The 18,221-nt window shown below is 44.8% G+C and overlaps 1 protein-coding gene and 4 long non-coding RNA genes across 11 annotated transcripts in view; 3 read left to right on the forward strand and 2 right to left on the reverse strand.

Annotated features, from left to right (window-relative positions):
* The first annotated feature begins 1,386 nt into the window (after positions 1-1,386).
* On the forward strand, positions 1,387-3,885 carry LOC148640734 (uncharacterized). The gene is made up of 2 exons (XR_015930085.1): positions 1,387-2,757; positions 3,029-3,885. It is a non-coding gene; the product is annotated as an uncharacterized LOC148640734 (long non-coding RNA).
* Positions 3,886-5,256: 1,371 nt separating this feature from the next.
* On the reverse strand, positions 5,257-10,872 carry LOC148640735 (uncharacterized). 3 transcript variants are annotated; one of them, XM_088619327.1, is made up of 3 exons: positions 10,580-10,872; positions 6,024-6,149; positions 5,257-5,558 (listed from the first exon to the last, which is right to left on the reverse strand). In XM_088619327.1, exons 1-3 carry the CDS (start codon positions 10,639-10,641, stop codon positions 5,423-5,425), a joined length of 324 nt encoding a protein of 107 aa, XP_088475453.1. In that variant the 5' UTR covers positions 10,642-10,872; the 3' UTR covers positions 5,257-5,422. The 3 variants fall into 3 exon arrangements, 2 of the variants coding, with proteins under 2 accessions (XP_088475453.1, XP_088475454.1); XM_088619328.1 differs by lacking the exon at positions 10,580-10,872 and adding an exon at positions 6,323-6,398; XR_015930077.1 differs by lacking the exon at positions 6,024-6,149.
* Positions 5,557-6,420, forward strand: LOC148640736 (uncharacterized). The gene is made up of 3 exons (XR_015930084.1): positions 5,557-5,921; positions 6,003-6,183; positions 6,255-6,420. It is a non-coding gene; the product is annotated as an uncharacterized LOC148640736 (long non-coding RNA).
* A 597-nt stretch (positions 10,873-11,469) lies between the features above and the next one.
* Positions 11,470-18,221, reverse strand: part of LOC148640737 (uncharacterized) — a 28,536-nt gene continuing 21,784 nt past the window's right edge. For all 4 annotated transcript variants that reach the window (XR_015930078.1, XR_015930080.1, XR_015930079.1 and 1 more), the window contains 2 exons: positions 14,413-14,578; positions 11,470-14,150 (listed from right to left, as the gene is read on the reverse strand). This is a non-coding gene — a long non-coding RNA (uncharacterized LOC148640737). The remainder of the gene's footprint in view (positions 14,151-14,412; positions 14,579-18,221) is intronic.
* Positions 12,472-15,365, forward strand: LOC148640738 (uncharacterized). 2 transcript variants are annotated; one of them, XR_015930083.1, is made up of 4 exons: positions 12,472-12,614; positions 12,925-13,019; positions 13,384-13,521; positions 14,476-15,365. It is a non-coding gene; the product is annotated as an uncharacterized LOC148640738 (long non-coding RNA). The 2 variants fall into 2 exon arrangements; XR_015930082.1 differs by lacking the exon at positions 12,925-13,019 and adding an exon at positions 12,842-12,899 and having other exon boundaries at positions 12,514-12,614.

The following is an 18,221-nucleotide window of genomic DNA, read 5'->3' on the forward strand; positions in this document are numbered from 1 at the left end:
ACAATATCACAGTTTTCCAGTGCAACAGAAAGTATCACAGTGCTCCAGTGCAGCAGACAGACAATATCACATTTTTCCAGGGCAGCAGACAGAAAGTTTCACAGTGTTACAGTACAGCAGACAGTATCACAGTGTTCCAGTGTAGCAGACAGACAGCATTACAATGCTACAGGAAAGCAGACAGTATCACAGTGCTCCAGTGCAGCAGACAGACAGTATCACAGTCTTACAGTACAGCAGCCAGACAGTTTCACAGTATTACAGTACAGCAGAGAGAATCACAGTACTCCAGTGCAGCAGATATACAGTATCACAGTGCTCCAGTGCAGCAGACAGTATCACGGTGCTCCAGTACAGCAGAGAGAAACTATCACGGTGTTACAGTACAGCAGACAGTATCACGGTGCTCCAGTGCAGCAGAGAGAAAGAATCACAGTGTTACAGTACAGCAGAGAGAATCACAGTGTTCCAGTGCAGCATTTAAACAGTATCACAGTGTTCCGGTGTAGCAGATACAGTATAACAGTGTTACAGTGAAGCAGGCAGACCGTATCACACTGCTCCAGTGCAGCACACAGACAGTATCACAGTGTTACAGTGCAGCAGACAATATCACGGTGTTACAGTGCAGTTGTCAGACAGTATCACCGTGTTACAGCGTAGCAGACAGACAGTATCACACTGCTACAGTACAGCAGACAGTATCACATTGTTACAGTGAAGAAGCCAGACAGTATCACAGTGTTCCAGTGCATCAGACAGTATCACAGTGTTCTAGTGCTGCAGACAGACAGTATAACACTGTTCCAGTGTCGGAGGCAGCTGTGGGGGGTCTGTACTCAATGTGGGGGGATCCTGGCTGTGCTGGAATAGCTCCACTGTCCTGGTATGTTAGTGAATTTGATTTCAGCATAGGTCACATCTTCAGCCATGGTGTCCCACTGTCTCAACGTCTTTAAAATGTATCTTTCTCGTCACGATGGACTGCCTCTCCACACAGAGACAGAAGGCAGGATACTGAATGAGGAAGAGTCAGAAGAAGAGTCAGAAGGAGGAGTTGTCTACGTTCCTGTTTTTTCTCAAAATGGCCTCCTCAAAGAGACGAACACAGAAACTGAAAAACTGACCTTCGAGTAAAACATTTGTGATGAGAATATGATTTCAGTCAGCACACTGCACTGAGCCTGTTAGCTTGATGAAAAGACGTGTTCAGGAAGATCATTGAGTGAGACAAGTGTTCAGGCACCCTCAGCACAACATCCCACTGAGGCTCATTGAGAGCTGTTGAGAGTGTAAGTCTGAGACTCTTGGCCTTGAGCTGGTGTCTGCTGTGTCACTGAGGCTCAGGGCCAGGAGCTGGACTGGACACAGATGACATCACGGTCAGTGGAGCACAGCTGGAAACTGAAAAGGGCTTCATTAAAACAGCCTCCATAGACACGTGTTGCAGTGTCTCCGCCTGGCGGCCACACTGTGAAATGTCACCTTCTGACATCGCTTTTCACAGTGTTACTGCAACTTTAAATGTCGACATTTGAACCGATTGAAGTAGTTCAGGTGGGTAGCCGTGTCAGCATGCGTAGGCTGCAAAGGAACAAGTAATAAGTTTATTCCCTGCTGAAAAGAGAAGAAAGAAAACACAGCGTTTCGGCTGTCGAGCCTTCTTCAGATGTGAGCTGAACGTTGTGTTTTCCTTCTTGTATATTAAACTGATTGTTCACTTAATCCTTTAACATTTAAATGTGTATCCTAGATTATTTTTCAAGGCTACTAGATATAAGTTATGTTTCGGAGTCCTGTAAAAAAAAGTTTGACGAGTATAATACTAAATGAAAATGTAAATTATATTGTAAAGCATGTTATTAACGTGTTTAGGAGTCAAAACTGTCGTTATTGTGACTCGTCCTTCAAAAATACAATTTACGTTTGAATATGTGGACTTCGGAGATGTCTTTGGATGTTAAAGTGAAAACGTAAAAAAAGCCCGCAGTCAGTGAATTCGAAATAAAACGAAGCCTATTGATCGGGCTACAGCAGGGGGTGTCGATTCCGATAACTGTCCGCCGGCGGCGGTGGTGATACACGAGTCTATGGAGGGCTGGTTTACAGTGCAGTAGTGAGGGTCTGGTGTGTATTAAACACCCGGATCATGTGACTGGGGTCTGTACTCTCTGTTTATGAATAAGAAGATCCACAGCCAATCAGATCCATGGATTGAGTCTAGCGATGTCGCGATTGGTCAGTTGGAGTTTTTGCTGATTGACAGTAAAATTTCCCAATTATAGACGAGACTCGGATCAGTTGCCCAATAAACACCGAGATTCAGGAGAGGGGCGGGAAATTTAAATGTGTTGTTGTTCCTCTGCATCTAAGAAACAGGAAGGAGTTATTATTGAGCAAAAGGAGACATTGAATCGTTGTCGCCTTTGTCAAAAATCCGAGGCGGCTGTAAACTGTTGCGGTTTGTCTCGTATTTTGTTCGTCTGAGCACATGCAATCACGGCGCTATGTTACACGAGTTGCTGTGGAAACTTTATTTCTGCTTCAGACACGTTGAGCCTCAGTGATCGTGAACCTTCGTGATGATGAAGAAGACGATGATGGTGAGACCCTCGTGTGTCAGAGCGTGTCTTCTAACTGTTACTGGAGAAACAGGACTGAAGCTCAGACCTTTCCAAAGGCTGAGTCCCTGAGCTGTGAGGATCATGAGGACCAGCTGGACAGTCCACTGTCCACTCCACAGCCCCGAGGAAGGAGGTAGGCAGGACAAGAGCTCGTCTTTAACAGAAGCTGTGAGAACTGAGGGTAGATTTTACTTTATTTATTTGTTCTCATCGTACATTTTATGAATAGGCTCTTGTTGTGTTAAATGTGCTGTGTATTGTGTTGTGTCTTTTACCTGTCTGCAAAAACACTTTCCTCTCTGGGACAATAAAGTAAGTAAGAGATGTCCAGTCCTGGAGGGGTCAGTGTGTCTGCAGCAGGGCTGTCCAGTCCTGGTCCTGGAGGGGTCAGTGTGTGTTTGCAGCAGGGCTGTCCAGTCCTGGAGGGGTCAGTGTGTCTGCAGCAGGGCTGTCCAGTCCTGGTCCTGGAGGGGTCAGTGTGTGTCTGCAGCAGGGCTGTCCAGTCCTGGTCCTGGAGGGGTCAGTGTGGCTGCAGATGATCCAGGTGTTTTTGATCAGCAGCAGCTGAAGAGCTGGGAAAGGGTGTTTGTTTGGTCCAGTTTAACCAGTAACTAGCTGGTTTAGCTCCAGTCTCTCTCCTCTGTAGCTCTATACTGTGTCCATGAGAGATCTAGAAGACAGACAGAGATTACGTGTTGATTTGTGTTTGTTGATTTAGTTATTACATTATAATATTGATTTTTCTCAGCTCTAGAATAGATAAAGAGAGAATACAGATTCTGACTTAATCTTTATTTAAAATTAATTCCCTAAACATCATTTAAATGTTAAATTTTCCAGCAATGTTATTGAATATTTATAGACAGAGACAATGTTTTGAATATCTGTTAAATATATGTTGCTTTATACATATATACCTGAACAGATCTTAGTCAATCTCTGCTGGATCTCTTCAGTTTGCTGTGTGTTATGTTTGTATCTTCTCTCTCTGTTCATTCTTTTAACTGCTCTCGTGATGTGGAATAGTGTTGTCAGTTGTTGTGTTGAAAGGAGATGATCTCTGTTGTAGTAAACTGTGTTGTGCTCTTTGATCCCTCTGTCTGAGCTGCTCCTACACTGCTGTGGGTATTTTCTCAGGGACAGCCTCTGGAGAATCTATACCAGCCTCAGGAATATCAGATGACTGTTCCTTCACTCCTTCATTCTGATAATTCACTACACTAATGTACTGTTTTAACATAATAAAACACTCCTGAGCAAACTTTTAGTCACTTGTTTTTATCTTATTTTTGTTCTTTAATAAAACATCAGCTTGTGAACACCTCTTCCATGCTCTTGGGGTTTATTTCCAGTGTCTGTGAAGGAAACTGTGGTCTTTGTGTTGATGAGAGAGCTCTCTGCTAGTCATTATATCGAAGAGTTTCAGGGGAACTTCAGATATGAGCTCTGTTCCTTGTGAGGGGTGAAGCCTGATTGTCCATATTTGTAATTCAAGTCTAATTCCATCATACTGTCAAACTCAGAGCTGCTCAATACAAACAGATGGAGTCACACTCTCTCTGCAACACCTTTCACAGTGAAGCAGAGTCCTGTGCAACAGGCAGGACTGACAGCCCCTCTGAACACTGTGCAGGATCACAGCAGCTACAGATCACTGCAGGATTCAGCGCAGCTCCAACTCTCCTCCATCTAAACAAACATCATCAATTCACTTCATCTGAGCTGCAGTTGTGCAGTAGCTCCTGCAGTCCAGCTGTGCTTCTGCTCTGTCTTTATTACAGAAGAGGGTCCTGCTCTCGGCCGGGGGGTGAATCGCAGTTTTAAAGCTTTTCTATTTGGCGGCGCGGTGGTCTTGCGCGGCGCTGTGGCTCGTTGTGTAGCGCGCTGGTTTGCGGCCGATGAGGGTCCGGGTTCAAATCCCCGGACTAATGTGCGATCAGTGCAGACTTGGGTTCAAGCCCGCAACGAAAAGCTTTTGTAAAACCCGAAACACAGTAGATGAGCAGAGATACTTCTTTTAGAATTGCAAGAACAGGAGGGATACCTTTTTATTGTGTTCGATTTTTTTCGTGTACCGAAATTTTGCCAGATAAGTATGACCGCGGAGATACTCCAAATTGGACAGAAAGTATAGCTCACTTTGCTAAACCCCGACTCTTGCATATCTCCACCCCACAGAGGCCCGGGTTCGAGACCCATCTAGCTCGGTTGATATTTTTCTTTCCAGCTGAACTTGCACTCTTCTGATTGGCTGTTCTTACACCCACCTCTTCCACACGCTGATTGGACACTATTAACACTGAACCCCGCCCTTAAGCCCAGCCACACCCCCTGTCTCAGTCACCATGGTGACGGGACGCGTTCCCTCAGCAGCGCGAAGCGTCATCCTTCACCTACCGGGCTGCGAGTGTCCTCAGGCGGCGGGGCTCTAATCGAGGCCGGGGATGGAAGCTGCAGTCTAGGCCACAGACCAGCGGCTCCCGACTCCCCGACTACGACAGCCCGGTGTACCGCGGCTGTCTCTGCGAGCCGCTTGGTGTGGCTGCTCACAGGGGGGACCCGATTCACGGTTCTCTACACCCCTGTACCCCATCCTCCCACACCCCAGACCCCAGAATAATCAATTAACCAATTAACACTCACAGCACTTTATTACAGCAAATAAGGATATAAAGCATAAAACAATTACACTATACAGCAGTGTTATTAAGCAGGTATCCACACATTTCCATCTCGGTCCCCGGTGTCTAATATTTTGCTACCTTTGTCGTCCTTTTCGCGCTCATCAGGGGTTCACGTTATAAATAGGGGCGGGTCTGTGCTCCAGGCCCGTGCAGGCTGGGGTCAGGGGAGGTGGGGGGACTCCGGCGGCTCGCTGGCTGGGAGAGAGGCGGCTGGTACCCCGCTGCTCTCCGGTACAGGCGCTTTGCTCGGCTGCCGGGGGAAAAAAAACATGCATTAAATTTCTTACAGGTTTTGACAAAAACAGCAACGTTTTCTACGAGAAATGCAATTTAAATGTTTTTAACTCTCTCGCTTTAACCTTTACAGCAGGACAGCCGGCGTTTCAAGAGTAAGGTAAGCGGTTTCTCTCTCTCTCCTCACACCGGGGGTTTCGGTTTTCACACCGGGTCTCACACGGCTGGGCTCCAGTTTCCTGCGGTCTGTTACCGGTAACTCGAGTTACCAGTTTCCCCCAGTTCAAGCTAAACAGAGCGGTCGGCGCGTCTTCATGCAAACCGGCTCCGGAGAAAGAAAACCCAGCCGGACCTGCAGCTGCACAGTGAGTCGATACCGGTAAGAGAGACGAAAGTGGTTTTCAGTCCTAAACGAGCCCTGAAGCTGCGCTTTCCTGACCGGGTCTCTCTCGGCCTCTAGGAAGAAGAGACTCGGACTCGCCTGTGAATCCGCCGCGGAGCTCCGGTCACTCGGTACACGGGTGGGTCTGCGCTCAGGTCTCCACGCCGAGAAGGATCCGACAGCCGCCGTTTAAAGCCCAGAGCCGCGCCAGGATCCTGCAGAAGCCTGGAATACAAACGAGAAAAAACGTATTGTGCAGGTAAAAACACAACATACAACAAGCAGTTTAAAAAAGCTGAAGCACGATTTTAATACTATGTTTCTCCGCAGAGTCGAAGCCACAAGTCCTACAGCCCGTCCGGCAGCTCCGCCAAAAGTAAGATTCGCAATTCATTTACTTTCCAAGCCCCATTTTATAACATTTTCCACTCGGACCGAGAAAAGCCGACAGCCGTCGCCCAGGATCCCGCTCCACCTAAACGGTAAATTTGAAAAACTTTCTTTGTTTGCAAACTCGCTATTTAAAGGCAGAGAAGCAACTCGGGCGTCGGAACCGCTAAACAGCCGCGGATAGAAGTCTAATTGCAGACTGACCGCACCTGCCTTCTCATTCAGACTCGGCCAATAGGGGCGGCGGATCCCGGAGCTGCTCGTCTTTGCTGCTAAACAGCGAGTTTTCAAACAGGGACACGAGAGACCACAAATTCCCTAACAGGGACAGTTAAACAAAAAATTAAATCTAATCTGAGGTTAAAAATAGGTTTTAGTCTGAGCTACTGGGCTTGCAGCCCTTCCAGTGCACTCCACTGCAATAATCTGACTCAACCAGCTGCTTAATTACTGCTGATCCTGCTAATTATCAATTCAACAGCACTGGGTGCAGCTACACTGTAATGCAGTGGACTGGAGAGGCTGCAAGTAGCTCTGATTCCAGTATCAAGGTCCCACCTTCACACTACAATACCCTGAGACAGGATGGGCTCCCACACTGACACTACACTGCCCACTCATGCTCTTTATTCACCTCAAGGCAACACTGCTCACAGGGAACACAAATAAGGAACAAGCAGGTGTCGACTCCACTCTGGAAAGGAAACAAGAAACTGGTTCTGGCTGTGGAGTGGTGTCTGTGTGTTGGGAGGCCATCAGGCTGCAGAGAAACAGGACACCTTGAGACAGAACAGGAGTCTGAAGAGGCTCTGAGACTGAAAGCAATCACTTCTACACCTGTGCTCAACCCATTACCTCACCACATCCTGCCCAAACGGTTAATAAACCTCATTCTCAGCACTCATTACTAAACCAGTTTAGTTTCTCTGGTTCACTCTCCTGTGATGAATGTTAAGGGTTCCTGCTCCTCACCTGCTTTCTGACAGCATCCAAACCACACAGCAGCTCTCCTGCGCTTGTGTTGGGGTGAACTCGACTGTCGCAGGGGAAGGACATGTTTTCTGATGATGGGGAGTGAGTCTGAATCCTGCAGTTAGTATGTGAATGTGATTCAGATATCAGGACTCTACAGTGACGGTGTTAAGGACAATTGTAGCTGTTGTCTCACACAAGAAGAAAACTCCAGAGCCAGAATAGATGTTCTTCTCAGTGTGGAATTCTCCCCTACTTGTTCCTCTGCAGCTCCCACACTGACACTCCTCTCCACTCTGAGCACATTCAAACAGGCAGGTTTTTCCTACAGCTGAACAATCTCCTTTCCAGCCTCAGCTGCACTCCCACCCAAAGACACTCAGAATTATTTCACTAGACCATGAAAAAGATCTAACAGCAAAGAATATAAACAAAGCACATTAATTCATGTCACTGGCCCTGTCAATCAGCCCCTCCTGTCAAGGTGTATTGATACTGTGGGACACTTGAAAATGCAGGTTTTCAGTGGAATGGTACAGGGTCCTCTATCAGTACTGCAAGGAGTCAACTTTACAGTCAAGCAATTTGTTCTTGTGACCAGAACAGAAATATTATCCTGGTTTTATTGTGGTAATTCTCTGCATACATTTGATCATATTGGAATAAAGTGTTCAACTTTCTATTGTGATGTTACTGGGACACATTCACTTTAAATGCATTTCAGAGTGTAGAAGAGTATGTGCTTGTATATCCCTCTGAGACCGTAACTGCATGAGGTCTGAGACCCATTGAGCTCACTGCCCTCTGTAATAATCTGAGATGCTTTGCTATTGCCACCAAGTTCTTATTTAGTCTTCAGGTGATCATACTTCAATTATTTTTCCTTCTGTCAGTAGCATTGAAATCTAGGCATTAGACCAACAGGTTAATGTGTTTCTAAAGTTATTCTCCTGATGACCTCCTTGGTTGCATTATAAACTGACTCAAAGCTACAGCACCTGAATATTTGATGTGTGTCCTCTGAGCTGAGATGTAGATGACATGTATGGTCCCTAACTAACACCACCTCTAATCCTACTCCTGTACATGTGATCAGCATCTGAGCGCAGAGGACATTGAGGTGTTGCTGGAGCTCTCAGCTCTGAGTCCACAGCCTTCAGGTTTGAGCTTCAGTGATCCAGTACACTAGTGCTGATGGAGACAGACAGGTGAAGGAGTCTCCTCCTGATCTCCCCAGGCCAGGCCATGACTCTCACAGGAGGTGCTGTTCACTGGAGCATCTGCAGCTCCTTTCTTTCTCCACACTTGAACCTGTCATCTCTGTCCTCTGGGCACAAGCTGACGCCTGGTGGAGGTAATGTCATGGCCTGGGGATGTAGGAATGTCTCAGACTGGGTCACTCATCTTCATTGAGGATGTAGCTAATGATGGCAGCAGCAGAGGGATTTCTGAAGTTTACAGAAACAGGGTCTCTGATGAAGCAGAAAAGGCTTCCATATTTATTGGACAGTGCTGCACCATGCAGCATGACAATGACCCAAAGCATCCAGTCAGTGCAGCCAAAGAGCTCATCAGGAGAAAACAGAAACTGGTCAAGTGTGTCTACAGATCTCAGTCCAACTCGAAGTCACTGCTTTAGCATGATATAAAGTAAAAGCATCTCAAGAACAGGTGATACCTCATCTGCATTGATGATACTGAGTACAGTGAGCTCATTTACTGGTTTACACTCTGAAATGCACATAACATGAATGTGTCCCAATAAATCAGACCATATGACATGATGAGGATTAATTCACCACTATTCCTGTTGCCTCCTGATGTTCATCCACACTCACAGAGGTCTGAGATTATGATTTCCAAATTGAGGAGAATCTGATTTACAGGGTGAGTTGGCTTAGATCCCCACAGCCTGACATCACACTGACACTCCTTCACTACAGCTGCAGCACTGAAGTAATCTGCATTAATGTGGAAGTCTGACATGTACAATTCATCAAGAATATTCTGTAATTGTCTAGAACTCCATCTTATATACTTGTTTCTGTATCAATACTAATATTCTCAATCATTTAAGATTTAAAACCAGAACACTGAACTTGTTGCTGGGCTTGTCAGCTACACCTCACCGTCTTCTGCAGGAACAGCTCAGTCAGGAGGTCAGCAGGAGGAAACAGTGGACAGTCTTGTACTGGCCAGGCCAGTCTCCACATTTAAATCCTCCTGAGCAGCATTTTACAGGCTGAAGAAAATCAAAACCTCAAGAATAGACAACTTGGTAGCTGCAGAGAGGAGGATGCTAAGAATATTGAGCTGACTGTGTCCAGATTGCAGGCAGTTATTGTCTCAAAGGCAGCTTCACCCACATGTTTCCCAGTCTTGACTGTCACTTGACATTACACCATTAAACTGGCTGTGCTTGAATATGATCAAATGTATGCAATTCCAAAAAGAAATTGTATGTTTTATTCATAGTCTCCTGTTTATGAATAAACATTGCTTGACTGTAAAGTTGTGGCTCATTGCTGGGGTACTGGGTGTAGATCCAGGACGAGTCTTGCAGGGGGTTGACATGATTTGCTGTGGAACTGAGGGACCTGTGCTCAGGGGTAAACGGAGAACTAGATCTAGTTATGGGAAGCACTTGATTAGTAGTAACACCCTGTTCAGTGGAGTGTTCTGCACTCGGTTTCAACTGTACAACAGTCTAGAGCCCATTCACTGATCTAGTGCTCAGTATCCCGCACTGTCCCGGTACAAATGTGATGGCCGTACTGTACAGCACACCTCGCTCTGCATGACCCCGGCACATACAGATTCATTAGAGCGCCAAGTTCTTTTTAAAAAGCCAAGACGACCCTAGAACGAGTTAAAATATAAAAGCAATTTACGGGGGAGAGTAGAGTTTAAAAAGCACAACCCAGCTCGGACAAACAGACCGCGTCTCTGTCGGCGCTGCAGCGCGATGTGAACTAACCGCGTCTTGGTCAACTTCCTGACCGATGTGTAGTGATTGAACGTTGAGATTAATAAAACTTCATATGGATTCCTAAATCTGAATCCAAATTAAAGCGGATGAGTATTTCTCGTAACATTAAGGAGACGGTCTGGAGGTCTTGAGCCCTTTTTATAAGAAACTCATTTTCCTGACATTGGGACGAGCCCGTGTTCCGCAAAGCGAGCTGCGCTGTACTGCCGAGTGATTCCCTGAGCCCCTCCGCCAACACAGCTCCTCACTCCTGTCTGATTACTGTCGCTGCGCTGCTGCTCAGTGCTGAAATCCGAGCTCTTACCTGCTTGTTTTGTGTTTCAGGTCTCCCCTGGCTGCTGTCCCTGCCGCCCGCACAGGACCCATCCCGCACTGACCAGACTGCTGGCGCTGGACAGGAAATCGTCATCCCGCACGCCATTACTTGTGACTCTGTAACTCACTCTGTGTTTTTTTTTTTGTTTCACTGTTGCCAACTGTCTTTGATTTGTATGCTTGCAAAACTTAATAAAGAATTTTGACTTCTGTCTTACTTTCTTCTTCTTTTCTTCGTAACATTATTTCTAACACAAACATAAAACCAAACAAAACGGCGAGCGAGCACCGCCCACAATGCATATTCATGAGGGGCGTGGTCAATGAGGAGGGCGTGTCACATAATTGAGTAGGGGGGTGTCACATTATTCATGAGAGGGTGTCACCAAATGATGACGTCACACCAGCCAATCAAATGTCTGGATGAGAGCCCACCTCTCACCCCCTTTGCTCTCAGGTGATTGGTCAGTTTGAAGCACAACTTCAGGTGTGGGATAAAAACCCCATCTTCTCTATTCTGATTGGTTGAAGGACCTGTCAATCAAATCACCACACCCCCAAAAATGACGCACTTCTTAAGGGTTGTCTTTATATGATTGACATGAGGTTTAACCCAATTGCAGAAGTCCGTCTCCAAGACCAGCCCCCGGTGAGATTTGTTTAATACTAATGAACTTTAATTCACTTAATACATAAACAAATTATTCATTATAATTAATTTGAATAATTTAAAATGTTAATTAGTAATTAAAAATTTAGACAGCAACTCTTTTTGTTTCAATTTCCCTAAGATATTTACATTTTTTAGGTAACACAATCTGTTACCACAACCAAGTTTTTAAAAATACATTCTCCGAAAAAAAAGACATAAGCCAGAAGTAAAATGAATTTAAATTTTATTTGTGTTCAGTGCAAGTGTAAACATACATTTTAGAAATCAAAAAGCATTCGAGTGAAAACGCTTTACAGTTCAAAAAAATAAAACCAAAACAAACAACAAAAACAGAAATCGTTAAAACAGAAGTTATTAAAATACAAGTGACTGGTCAACCGATTTTAATACAAATTTAAATACATACATGTTAACGCCGACATCTTACTAACAAAACAAGCAGCAGAAAAAAATAAACAAGAGCTCACACAGTAAACGGTAAAAAATAACGTTATTTTCACTAGAACTGTATTTTTTATTTCACATGAACACATATACAAATAGCTTATTAAAATACAAGTGACTAGGGCACGATTTTAATTAATGCAAATTTATGCAAATGATGGAGTTAAACATCTTGCAAAAAACAACAGAAATTCACTTTTTCCACACTAAAGCAAAGTTAGCATTTTAATTCAGTACAAACAATAACAACTTTAAAAAATAAAAAACACTTCTAGCCAAAAACTAATTTTCTAGTTCATATTAACAAGACAAATGCAAATATGTTCATTAAAATACAGCGACTGATCTTAATAAATGCAAATGAGGAGTTTCCGCCGCCATCTTGCTAATCAAACACAAACAACACAAAATCGCTCGATACTCACTAGCTGAAAGTCAGGAACGTCCAGTTTTAAATCCGAAACGATTCCGTAATGTGTCATAACGATATCATTAAAAATAGGCCAAAAAACGACTAAAAACGCAATAAAATCGGGAAAACGCCATTCACAAACCCCACCTCCACATTTCGGCAGAACTTCCGGAAGGAGCCATGCTGGGGGCGGGGCTTGTTTAAATATGAGAATCTCAGCCAATCAGAATCCATGACGTCTCGGCCCAAAACCACGCCTGTTGGCAGTAGAGGGTGGGGCTGCACCGCCCTCATGCGCTGGGAGGACGAACAACAAATTAGATTAATTGTAAAACCGCTGCCTATATATTGAATATTAATAAAGGATTTTGGTGGGCAGAGCCGCGAATTATGTCGTCTCGCCTGTTTATTGGTCACTTTGGGCTCCAGGTCCTATAAATTCTGACCCACCTGATTATCCTCCTTTCGCGCGAGAACCGGGCAAGACAGACAGCGGTAAGTAACTTGTCCAAACGCTTTTCAAGCTTTACTGCTCTGTGCATGATAAACCTGTATTAGGTCATTGTTTTACAATAATTTTCTACTCTATTCCAATGTATTTTTTCGTATTTCCCTGTGCTGTGCTTCCAGTTGTCTGCAGAATCCTGTGAATATGTGCTCCTCATTAGCGCTCTTAAAATCTGCGTTTAACTTCAGACTAACAGACCACTCTTTTTTTCTAGTTTTGTGCTATAAATCACATTTTCGTTCAGTCTGGCGGGACCATGTACGAATCGAGAGGTAAGTTTCAGTATTTTCTCTCCAGCTTTCTCACTCCGGAGCTCGGCCAGGACTTGCGGCCCCAGTGACAGTGAGGGGAGAGTTTTACTGCCTGCTGCTCTGGTATCGACAACATGTCGGGTAAGAACCGGGGAATGGGGTCAGACAGACGGGGCGCTGCTTTCACAGCCCGGGTCAGCTCTCTTGGGCAACTCACTGGTACCCTGGCTTGACCAAGAGGAGCGGGCTGTCGGGCTGTGGGAGCAGCTGTCTGCAGAGCCGCGTATAGAGACCGTGTACCTGGCTCTGCCGTCTGTAGCTGCAGGCTGCCCTCTGGTGGCGGCTAAGAGCAACAGCGTGTGAGCTCGGGCTTCTGAAACAGTGGAGCTCACTCCACTACTTCACTGTTCAGTCCTGTACTACCGTTCTTACTCACTGTAGTGTGAAATGTATTCTGACACAGCCGACTATGAGTTTTAATGACTGCACTTGTCTGTTATTCCAGCTTTCAACAAAGGCTTTGACTTCACCTCCAGCCTGGTTCCACTTTTACCTTCATCTCCCTCCCTGCTGCCTCCTGCTGCTCCTCCCTCTACTGAGCACTGAGACTGAAGAGACAGAATCTGGCTCTGGGATTGACAGGGTGAGTTGGTTTAGATCTCTGTACCCTGACATCACACTGACACTCCTTCACTACAGCTGTGGCAGTGTCGCAGTCTAGATCTCTTCATACTTTCCTTTACTTCTTCCTCTGCCACTAATGTTGCTGATCATTTCAAATAAAGGCTGATAATTCACAGTGATCTCTGTCCATCACAGGAATCCTGAGTGTCTTCAGCTCCTCCTCTGAGTTCAGATGCTGATGGCATGTCCACTCCCTAACCCCACTACTAACCCCACTCCTCACTCTTCTACATGTGATCAACATCCCAGCTCAGAGGAGGAGCTGAAGACACTCAGTACTCCTGTGGTGGACAGAGATGCCTGTGAAGTTTTAACCTTTATTTAGAACTGATCCGGAACAGTGACAGAGGAAGAAGTACAGAGATCTAGACTGTGACACTATTGATAACAGTTCCAGGTGAAGAGTCACACAGGCTGAAACACTTCCACAGTCTGAATACGTGTCAGTGGGAGGCTGTACTGAAGGTGTCTAGACAGGCAGAGAGCCGGACACTCTTCTGTAATGTCTCTTTTGTAGTGGGGGTGACACTTGTCCATCACTGAATCAGTGCTCAGATTGTTGCATAATGATACACCAAGATAGTGACCCTGTGTGACAGAAACAAGTCTCAAGTTGTAAATGCATTGTTACCAACACAAGTAAGACATCAGGCAGTTCAGATTTTCATGGTATATATGGTCCCAGACAATCTTAAACTCAACTGATCCTGCCTCTTAAATATGTACTCATTCTGTAGTAATCATACATCTCCATTCAGCTGTCTCTCTCTCTCCCCTGACCCTTTCTCCATCAACCCATTTGGTCCCTCAGCCTGATTCCCCATCTCTCTCTCTCTCTCTCCCTGCTCACCTGATCGCCCTGCCTGGGGTCCTGGGCCTGTTCCTGCTCTCGTCTGCGCTGCCTCTGACGCAGTTCCTCTCCTCCTGGTCTGATGAGGCTGTGGATTGATGTGATCAAAGATCAGCCTGGTCTCCTCACCCAGGCCTCCAGCTGAGTCCCCCTCCAGCTCTTCTCCCTCAATATTAAAACAACCAGCGAACATTCATTCCAAGCTGAGAGACAGAAAGGAGAAACATTTGGGCTGTAGTCGTCTTTAGTCATTCCTTTCTATTTTTCAGAGGAATTCATCTTGTTCCTTTGGAGCCAACGCACGCTGACACAGCTCCCCACTGCAGCATCTACATCATAATCTGTTTTCTTGTTTCTGCTCTTCTCACTGTCCTGGATCCAGTGTCTCTTCCTTTATCTGCATTTGTCCTTAAATCCTTCCTCCCACTGCCTGTATCCCCTCCTGTCAGTTTCTACATGATCTTCCAACAGACTTCAGCCTACAGCCTGAAACCCTGCAGCTGCTCCCTAGTTCTGTTTCCTTCTGGATTCTTTGTATCTCCTGTTACCTCCATCTCCTCATTCACACTGTTAATGTAACCTCCATCAGCCCTTTAAAATCCAGACCACAAACACACTGAACTGCCCACCCCCGCAGCGACGTGAGCTCTGATATTGTGTGTAGCGTTCACTCTGTTTTTGTCCTGTCTCTCTGTAGCTTTGTCTACTTCTGTGTGAAATGAAAGGGATTCTCCTCTCAGTATTCCTGGTGACCTCAGTATCACATGAGCCACTGTCCTTCTCCAGTAGCCTTGAGATATTATCTGTATTTATGATCTAGATTGAACTGTGTCCGCTTGCTTCACGGGGGAGAATTGCCATTTTTATCCATTTTCAACTTTATTCTGTATCTTAATAGTTGTAAATCCTGATTCCAAAAAAAGTTCAATTAAAGAGCTTTGATTTCACTTAAATTTGTTGTCAATGATGACTTTTTTTTGGTTGTTTTCATTGAATACATGTGCTTGATGTACAAAGAGATTTCAGTCTACAGGTGTCCTCAATGCTGATACTGAGGTTCTACAATCACTACAGCTCTGTGAGTGAATAGAACTACAGTCAACCCTCAGTTTAACAGACATAAGCTGCTAAGAGGAACTTTTGTCTGCAAAATCAGAAATACTGGATTTGCCCCACAATATCACTAGGCAAACTGCTTATGATGGGTGCTATGTGTTTAATATTCTTCAGTGAATTTTATACAGTATATTTACAACACACGAAATAAAGACCTTTTCAATTCATGGTAAAGGCACAGAAACAATTTTCATTTACTGCTCTTTGCAATTGTTAATAAGCTAAAAGATCTGGAAACCACATATACACTACATCTGCTTATTTTTTCCATAGTGTTTCCTCATCTAATTTGTAATGTACCAGACTTTCTGCAATAAGTAACACCCCTTCCCCCTGTTAGTCCATTAAATTGAGTTTCCTGTGAGTTCCTTTAACACTTTTCCAACATCAAGTTCTTTTACCTTTTCTGATACTTGAGGTTGTTTTCCTGTGGTTACAGCTTAACCTCACGTGGAATGGGGGGCTTCCCATGGAAAAGTTACAGCTTAACCTGGGACCAAGTCTCCCTCGTTGTTTTATGTCTTAGTCGCTTCAAACAAAGTCACTTTGAAATAGAGGAAAAGTAATTGCTCACTTTTATATAAGATAATGTTAATAAAACTTTCTGTACCTTTGTTGCAACTTAAGGGTTTTCTTAAAGTTTTAAGAGTGAATTTCAGTGGTCCACAGGGAAGAGCTTATTTTGAGTAGGAAAGCGTTTCTTATCTGTCCTTATAATGAACTATGAAGACCCCCATTTGTCGAAAAAGCTGTGTCTATTGTAAACAGTTTTGGTCTGTCACTGAACAGGGTTGGCGAGGCACCAGAATTTGGTAAGCGACACTCGTGGGATTAATCAGGTCCCAGAAGCGGAGGCTGAAATCCGTGTGAATCTTGTAAATAAGGGTGACTTCCACTGTTCAGTAGAGTTTTGTTGGGTCCACCTGGGGAACCTCTCTGCCAGATTTTGCATTTTTGTTTTGCACAGACCACCAGCCATCGAATGACACATCAGCCACAGAGGGATTGTCCTAATGTTGCCAATTGGACATCCTCTTGAGAAGCCTGTAATTAAGGGAAATCAAGTTGGAAAAGCACTCAACTCTGTCAGTAAAGGATGCTAGTTTGTGTAAGTGTAGTCTGTGTTTTGTCATTGTAATAAATGTTTGTTTAACCAAGTGTGCCTGGATTATTACTCCTCTCAACGAAGCTGGCCAGAGCATAAAGAATTCACGTCCCTCTAATTACACCAGCCGCTGGGGTATATCGCTAGAAATCACTTACAAGTTGGGGCTTATAAATAATTACTGACTAAACCGCTCAGGCAAATCCTGATTTTCACCAGTTTCGTAACCCCTCATTTTTAACAATATATTTCTACATGTCTTACTCCCTCTCCCTGCTGACTCACTTCAATGTTTGTCTGTATTGTCTCTGGCTGTTCATTCTTCTGTTTCCTCCCTCAACCTGTCATGGTCTCAGTTATTGTATTTGAGAGCAGATAATCTCTGCTGCAGGACCTCAGGTTTTACATCTCATCCGAAGGACGGCGCCTTTTTACAGTATAGTGTCCCTGTTACTATACTGGGGTGTTACGACCCACACAGACCGCAGGGTGAGCGCCCCCTACTGACCCCACTAACACCTCTTCCAGCAGCAGCCTCAGCTTTCCCAGGAGTCTCCCATCCAGGTACTGACCAGGCTCACACCTACTGAGCTCCAGTGGGGCTGCCAGCTGGGAGCTGCAGGGTGATACAGCTGCTGGCAAATGAAATGAAGCAATATAGAAATTACATGTAACCAAAGTTGGATTTCTCATCAGACCCTCAAAGATTAGGATCTTCTTAACTGAACAGATTCCCCGCTTAATTGATCAGTGTCTTACAGGTGTTCCCAGCCATTTGCAAAGAGGTAAGCTATGAGACTAACTGGCTCAGGGTGTAGAGTCTGATCTGTACACAGACTGACCACACAGTTGCAGCGAGAGACAGGTTCCATGAAACAGCACTGTCCAGGCCAGCTGGAATGTATAAATACACACCTGGCATGGACAACAGAGAGGAGCCCCACTTGCACTAACTAGTATCTTAAAGAGGAACTGCAACACTATTTTTATATTTCAGGATCAGTAAGAATCAGCATTGATGCGTGCATTTCAAACCACAATGAAAGTAAAATATACACAGCAACTTGTAAAACCTCCGATTTAAATCACAAAACAGATTATATTTCCAGGTCTGCACAGCTCCATGTGCTGTGATTCAGAACAAGGCAACAAATCTTCCAGTGAGGTGGAGAGGCTCTATCGCACTGTAAACAAGCAGGTTTGTGAATCCATCTCTTTTAATCCAGTAGAAATGTTGCTCTTGACTTCCAGACGGCTTTGCAGACAAATACTACTGCTTTGTTAACTCTGCAACCAGATCATGCTGGAACATTTCTCCAGTGCAATGTCTGCTGCACATCCTGTACTTATACGCTCATCCATCACAGTACATTAGTCATTTCAGGGACTAGTGAGCAGGAAGGGCCGCATCACGGCCCAGTTCTCCCAAACTCTCGCTCTCGCCCGTGGAGTGTCCAGCAGTTTGCGACAACAAGATCACCATTTTGTGCTTCATTCGGAGCATTTTTCTATATGAATTATAATCTGGGATTTAATAACCGGTCTGAGAAGTGGGGACTGAAGTTGCCCTTTAAAGTAAAATGTACTG

This window comes from Lepisosteus platostomus, chromosome 25, assembly GCF_059453375.1.
Source record: "Lepisosteus platostomus isolate fLepPlt1 chromosome 25, fLepPlt1.hap1, whole genome shotgun sequence".
In the NCBI taxonomy this organism is placed as follows: domain Eukaryota; kingdom Metazoa; phylum Chordata; class Actinopteri; order Semionotiformes; family Lepisosteidae; genus Lepisosteus; species Lepisosteus platostomus.